The sequence below is a fragment of the Entelurus aequoreus genome, linkage group LG03 (assembly GCF_033978785.1).
Source record: "Entelurus aequoreus isolate RoL-2023_Sb linkage group LG03, RoL_Eaeq_v1.1, whole genome shotgun sequence".
Lineage (NCBI taxonomy): Eukaryota > Metazoa > Chordata > Actinopteri > Syngnathiformes > Syngnathidae > Entelurus > Entelurus aequoreus.
Window position 1 is genome coordinate 61,983,565 of NC_084733.1, and position 7,201 is coordinate 61,990,765.

Below are 7,201 nucleotides of genomic sequence, written 5' to 3' on the forward strand. Positions count from 1 at the left end.
AGTAAGTTAGCGAAATAAAATATTAGGTTAGCAGTGGAAGATATATTAGGATTGAATTCAGAACATATATGATATAAAGCAATATACACATATTTAAAAAACACTGGTTTAAATAAAAGAATATACCTGTAGAATAGGAATCCATCTCGGTTCACACTCTATTACAGTAGGTGGCGGTAATGCACACCACAAGGTTGCTTGCCAACCGCCATAAAAAAAACAAAAGAAGAAGAAGAATCCACTTCCGCCCTGATGGCGACTTCACGCTAACGGTCGAATGACGTCAGAGGAACTTGGAAGTCCTGCCCGGCGAGCTGTCAGGCAGCGTTAGAGAGACAGGAAGGGCATGAACGCAGAGCTGGATCATCCGATGTTGTACACTTATTTAACCGTCGTTTTTGGTCTTAATGTGTCCGCTCGAACGCTCTTAATTTCGACAAACACACTAGCTAACTCGTCGGCTCGCTAGCTTGCACGTGAAGGCAACGTTCGAGGTAAGCTAACTCGGCAGACACAGAAAAGCCTCCGCATGGCGTTAATCTTGTTTACGAGGTCCAGGGCATCTTTAATGACAACTTCTAGATCGCTAAACAGCGATCTACGCAAAGCTAAAGGTAAGGCCTCATTCGCTGTTATTATTAGAGTAAAGCATATGTCCATGTTTGAAGTGTGTGTGCTGGAGAGTGTTGAATATAGCTAACGTGCTAAAGTTAGCATTTTTCTAGTACTTTTCCACGTTTGTACTTTCCAGCGAAGGGGAACATGAGTCACTGCCTCCACAAATATACTGCCGTTCTTAATCTAAGTATTTATTGAGTGGATTTACTCTCTCATATTGCTTCTGGTTGACAAAAAAGGAGTGCGAAAATACATTTGGCATTAAGGTCATTTGAGGACAGTCGCTCAGGTCCTATGTGAGGATGCTTGTTGCCATGGCAGCATACAAGGAAAATGTGCATAGGAAGTAGAATGTTAGACTGGAGAGAGAACATCCATGATGCAATTATGTGTATATTAATTGGATTTTTCTAACTTATGGGCCATTTTATTGGGTAATCATGAGGTGTATAGTTAAAGGTGACCGTAGTTTATTTAGTGTTTGGTTATAAGATTGTTTGAATGTACAAGGGGTACTTTTTTGATATACAGTGAAAACTCGTTCTGGTTGACAATAAAAGAGTCAATGTAGTTGACTGTGGTCTTAGAACTCGCTGTTGAGGTTGCCCCCTCTTTTGCATCACCGATAAGCAAAACAAGTGCAGTTGTAATCCTTTGATCGGTTCCACTGTATAGGTTTACCTAAGCACAGCCATAGGGTGGGACGGTGTGGCGCAGATGGTAGAGCGGCCATGACAGCAACTTCAGAGGTTCTATCCAGCTTTTGCCATTCTAATCACATTCGTTGTGTCCTTGAGCAAGACACTTCACCCACTTTGCTCCGGATGTGTCGTGGTTATTAGCGCTTTGCATAGCAGCTTCCGCCATCATTGTGTAAATGGGTGAATGTGACATACAATGTAAAGCGCTTTGGGTATCGTTTCATGTATAGTAAAGCACTATATAAATACAGGCCCTTGACCATTTACCATAGGGTGCAGTTAAAGCTAGAAATGGCTCACCATAAATCTTTGCTGTAGCACAAGAACACCGGAGAAAGAGTTGAATGGACATTGGTCATTCCACATGACTGAAAGTTCAGCAGTCAGTAAAGATTAGGCCATTATCTAACAACGGGCCATAAAGTATCTTTGGTTGTGTGCTGATGTGGATGTTTGTTGTCATGCGAGTGTTTGTTTTGAGCATTGGGTGGTTTCTTGTGGTTTGTTCAACTAATCATTTATTCAGACTTGTTGTTGTTTATCATCCTGACACGTGAGTGCCATTAAAACCACATAGTCATTCTTAAATATTGGCTGCAATAAGAAGCATTTGACCCCCCCTTCCCCAGTAGTTTTGTTATTAAGATTTTCCCTAGGTTTCCGGACTTACCGACTGACATAATTTTAGATGTGTTTTTGACATCAATTCTGACCCTATAAGGCTCAATTACACATATCTATAACTACATTTTTCTTTTGTCTCTGACTTAAATTAATTCACTTTGGGTATGAATCTGTCTGAGGATAGCTGAACAGAGTTTTTAAGTTGAGTTCATAAGTCTTCCATTTGTGCCAGACACAGCCCTATTCAATGCAAGCTAATACATCATACTTACCGTATTTTTCGGACTATAAGTCGCAGTTTTTTGCATAGTTTGGCTGGGGGTGCGACTTATGTGTGAAATTATTAACACATTACCGTAAAATATCAAATAATATTATTTAGCTCATTCACGTAAGAGACTAGACGTATAAGATTTCATGGGATTTAGCGATTAGGAGTGACAGATTGTTTGGTAAATGTATAGCATGTTCTATATGTTATAGTTATTTGAATGACTCTTACCATATGTTACGTTAACATACCAGGCACGCTCTCAGTTGGTTATTTATGCAACATATAACTAAGGCTGCAGCTAACGATTATTTTTCTATCGATTAATCTATAGATTATTTTTTCGATTAATCGGTTAATCTATAGATTATTTTTTTGATTAATTCTATAGATTATTTTTCCTTTTACCGATTATTTTATTTTATTTAAAATGAAGATGAAAAAATAAATGTAGGCCAGTTTTTTCAAAAGGCATGGCTTTTATTTACAAAAAAAAAAAAGAAGTATGGCCACTCAGTCAACATTGACAACAACATGACAAAATATTCTGTAACAATGTAAACATTTAAAACTTTTAACATTTAACAAAATTAAAAGTAGCTTATTTGCTTTTTAATGTGCAAATATAAAAGTAAACATCCAGTGCAAATCTTAATATTCTGCAATAGTATAAGCATTTCAAAAGTAAAAGTATTGCTTATTTTGCTTTAAAATGTGCAAAAATAAAGATAAACTTCCAATACAAAAAAGTGCAAAACGACATATTCTGTAACAACAGTGTAAACATTTCAACAAAAGTGAAAGTATTGCTTATTTGCTAAAAAGTGCAAAAATAAAGATAAACATCCAATACAAAAAAGTGCCAATCTAAATATTCTGGAGCACTGTAAACATTAAGTATTGCTTTTAAAATGTGCAAAATAAACATCCAGTCCAACACAGTACACAATAACCAATTCTACTCATTCCAGTGAGTGACTAACAGTTGTAATGAAGAAAGGTTAGCATGTCTACGCTCAGAAGGGGTCGATGTGGCTGGAACTGAGAGGTAATTAGCCTTCACCTCAAGCCAGGACTGCGAGCAAGCTGAGCTGCAGTTTAAGTTTCTAGAAGGTCAACGGGCTCATAGTGATGTTACTAGTAGTTGACTGGGAGGTGTTTATTATCATTTGGGGAGAGTCCGCTGCCTGATGCTCACCTGCTAAACACCTATCTGCTATACGCTGAAGCACTGACTACGCACTGCTGATTGGCTGGTAACGTTTTGAATACGCACTGCTGATTGGCTGATAATGCTTTGTGTGTACCAATCAGATGGTTGTGTGGGTGGGACAATGCTGCGTGCTGAGACAGAGGCAGAAGGAGCAAAGCAGCTTGTTAAGACTTTAGCAGCTAAAGTTAGCTTTAGCTTAGAAACTCGTTCGGTACACCCCCGTACCCAACCGAAAGCCCCGTACCGAAACTATTCAATACAAAACACGTACCGTTACACCCCTAGCAGATACAAATGACACATTCATGTTTTTGTGTAATGATGACAACGTATGCTAACGCGGACGATTGACTAGTTGATGGTTTTCTTTTCAAATGTTCGTTCATAGCCGTTGTGCTGCTATGATAGGCCATTTACGCTCGACACAGTGTGCATACAACAACATTATTAGGCTGTGTATTGAAATACTCCCACACTTTTGACGACTTTTGGCGTGCTTTTTCCCCCTCGCTCGCACAGTCTGCTTTGCGCTCCGCCATGACGGTAGTGTGACGTAAATATGCGACGCGTCGACGCACAAAAACGGCGTCGACGTATTTACGTAACCGATGACGTCGACTACGTCGACGCGTCGTTTCAGCCTTACATATAACGTACACTTATTCAGCCTATTGTTCACTATTCTTTATTTATTTTAAATGTCTATTCTTGGTGTTGGGTTTTATCAAATAAATTTCCCCCAAAAATGCGACTTATACTCCAGTGCGACTTATATATGTTTTTTTCCTTCTTTATTATGCATTTTCGGCCGGTGCGACTTATACTCCGGAGCGAATTATACTCCGAAAAATACTGTATTATACCAAGGTCCGATTTGCGAAAATATTTTGTGTGCTTGTTAGTAGTTGTATCTCTCTGGGGCCATTCAGGAATGTAGCTGTCTGTGGTTTTATGTTGATGTCTGTCTATGTTTAATTTCATTTTAATTTATCATACCACATTCATTTTTTATGTGATTATTTTATTTGATATTTTGTTGTTACTTGTTAGGGGTGGAGGGACTGTATTTTTGACAATTACTGTCAGTTGTATGTGTCTAAAAAAACAATAAACAAATGTTAAAAAAAAAAAAACACAGTCATACAGACCAGAACAACAACAGGTCTTAATTCTGTTTGTTAATGTTCTTGAAGTTTGCAGTAGGGATGTTCCGATCAAGTTTTTACACTGCCAGTTCCGATACGTGCATCAATCCATGAGATCGGCCGATACCAACACCGAACACATGTATTACCCGGTAACTAAATATTTCAATGTATTCATGGTGAGTGCTGTTGACAGTTTCCAATATCAACACAATATTTACAAAAGTTTCTTATTCTTTCTAATTTACATACAATTGTTTGAGCAAAACAAAGTCAATAGTACACAATAAATAAACAAATGCAAAAACTACTACTCATTTAAAGGGGACTTATTATGCAAAACCAACTTTTCTTACCTATTGGTACCTATTTTTTGTGTATTTGGAATCTGCATAAGTCCCCAAAAATTTGAAATCAAACCATGGAAGCATGGCGAAGATATTTATAAAACAATCTTGATTTCCCTAATATTTCCTCCGAACAAACTATTTGGAATTTTCCCCATTTTTGACGTTTTCCTAATTGGTGACATCAGCAGATTTCCCTAATATTTCCTCCGAACAAACTATTTGGAATTTTCCCCATTTTTGACGTTTTCCTTATTGGTGACATCAGCAGATATCGCCATATATAGTACAGATTTACCCGAAGAGCTTTGCGCAAGGCCGCTATTTTAGCCGACGTTGTAGTCAATAAGCTGCTTATTTTTCTCTGTTCCTCTTGTTGTGGGCCAGAGTGGCTCCTACATGCACATGCATCCTACGATGATGCCTATTCTAATACAAAGTAGCGTAAAGTTATAGTTTAAAATATTAATTTATTCAGAGTTTTTAGCAACATGTAATTAATTGTGGCGCACCACCACAGCAAAATAAAAGCCGCCACACCTTAAAATTGGTGTTTCTTTTACGTGAAAACAAATTGAAAGTAATATAATAGTATTGTTGTGTCCAGAAGGAGTCACAAAAAGTCCAGCGCTCTTTTACATTTTTATTGCCAATCCTATGCTAATACTAGGCCCAATTCCAACACATATTTCCTCCGGCGCACACACATTGTCTGTGCTTCACTCGCAGACACACAACAAAACTTCCTCATTTCCGCCATATCAGATTCAGAAATACTTTAATCAGAAATACTTTAATAATCCCCTAGGGGAAATTAAGATTTTCAGCACAATCCCATTCAAGAGCAGACAAACATTACAGGGAGACAGAACAGGATTGCTGAAGGGTCTGGGAGGGGGATTCAGTCTAAGGCTTTGTCTACACTAAGCCGGATAACCTCTTAAACGAATAATTATTTATCCTAAGCCTGGTTTCAGCCACACTAAACCAGCGTTTAAGGTTCTCCTCCTCGGACAAATTTTTACACGGGTCAGAGCGCCGTGTATTTCTTGAGTCTCCCCGTTTACACTACGGATAAGGTTATCCAGGGTAAATCCCACCTAACCTTATCCTTGTCCACACACACACAATGGTCGTTTAAGATCCCCTCGACCCCTCCGTCAGCCGGCGCACCGCGACCTAATACGCATGCGCAGAAAATGCCAACGTCATAGTCACCTCCAGTGTTGCTTTGTGTGCAAGTTCTTAAATTAAATGTAACTTATCTGAACAATATCCGGTGTTGTGGTATTTCAATGAACTGGAATCCAGTGCGCTGTGGGGCCCTATTGTAGGGAATCACACCTGAGACATCATAAATTAATCAAATCTTTATTAGACACATAAACAATGTGATGAAGAACATTTTACAACAATCAATCTAGGGATCTAGATATCCGGTCAGGACACTCCTCACTCTTTTAACCTTCACCTTCATTGTCCATTCCTTTTTGGTGACTTTATATACTCTGGACCTAGACGTTGAGTCCGTGACATAACTGATACGGTCTGCTTTGCCAGTCCAAAAGCTTTCGCCGTTTTCTGTAGTCTTCCCTCGACGACCAGGTAATACAAAGCACACGCTACCTTTTTTATCACATCCACGGGAGCCCGCATTTTCGTTGACTCTCCTTCAACAAATGGACAAAGTTTTTCGGTAAGTAGAATCACATGTGACCTGGACATTTGCATGTTTTCTTCTCTTAAGGTATTTGTGTGTAATTTCCACAAGCGTCTACATGTAGAAGAATGAGAAACACGGGCATGTCTGGATGACTCGCCTCCATCTTTCCAGTGGTTAGCTCCGGTTGCTATGAAGCTGGCTGTCGCGCGTTCTCTGTGGGGTGCGGTCTTTCTGACTTCACTTCCTCTCCAAACTCAGTTTGTAAACGATCAATGAGTCCATACAAAGCTAAGAGCCGGAGATTCAAGAAATACACGGGGCACTTACCCGTGTAAAAAATTATCCAAGGAGGGTTACCTTAAACGATGGTTTAGTGTGGCTGAAACGGGGCTTAGGCTAAATAATTATTCGTTTAAGGGGTTATCTGGCTTAGTGTAGACATAGCCTAAGCCTGGGCCCCTGGAGAGGGGGTCCAGACTGAGGCCAAGAAAGAAAAGAAAAAAAACCTCATAGCCATAGCACACATAAACATGTGTGTAAGAGAACACAAAGGACATTGAATACATTAAAAGAGCAGAGCTGATGCAACCAGCCACTTCTACTCACAACCACAAAAGTA

The 7,201-nt window shown here is 39.2% G+C and overlaps 1 protein-coding gene across 4 annotated transcripts in view; it reads left to right on the top strand.

Annotated features, from left to right (window-relative positions):
• Positions 1-234: 234 nt before the first annotated feature.
• Positions 235-7,201, top strand: part of letm1 (leucine zipper-EF-hand containing transmembrane protein 1) — a 61,128-nt gene continuing 54,161 nt past the window's right edge. For 3 of the 4 annotated variants that reach the window (XM_062042394.1, XM_062042395.1, XM_062042396.1), the window contains exon 1: positions 235-614. In XM_062042394.1, coding sequence (XP_061898378.1) covers positions 530-614 — 85 coding nt within the window. In that variant the 5' untranslated portion in view covers positions 235-529. The remainder of the gene's footprint in view (positions 615-7,201) is intronic. The other variant, XM_062042397.1, reaches the window with a different exon arrangement.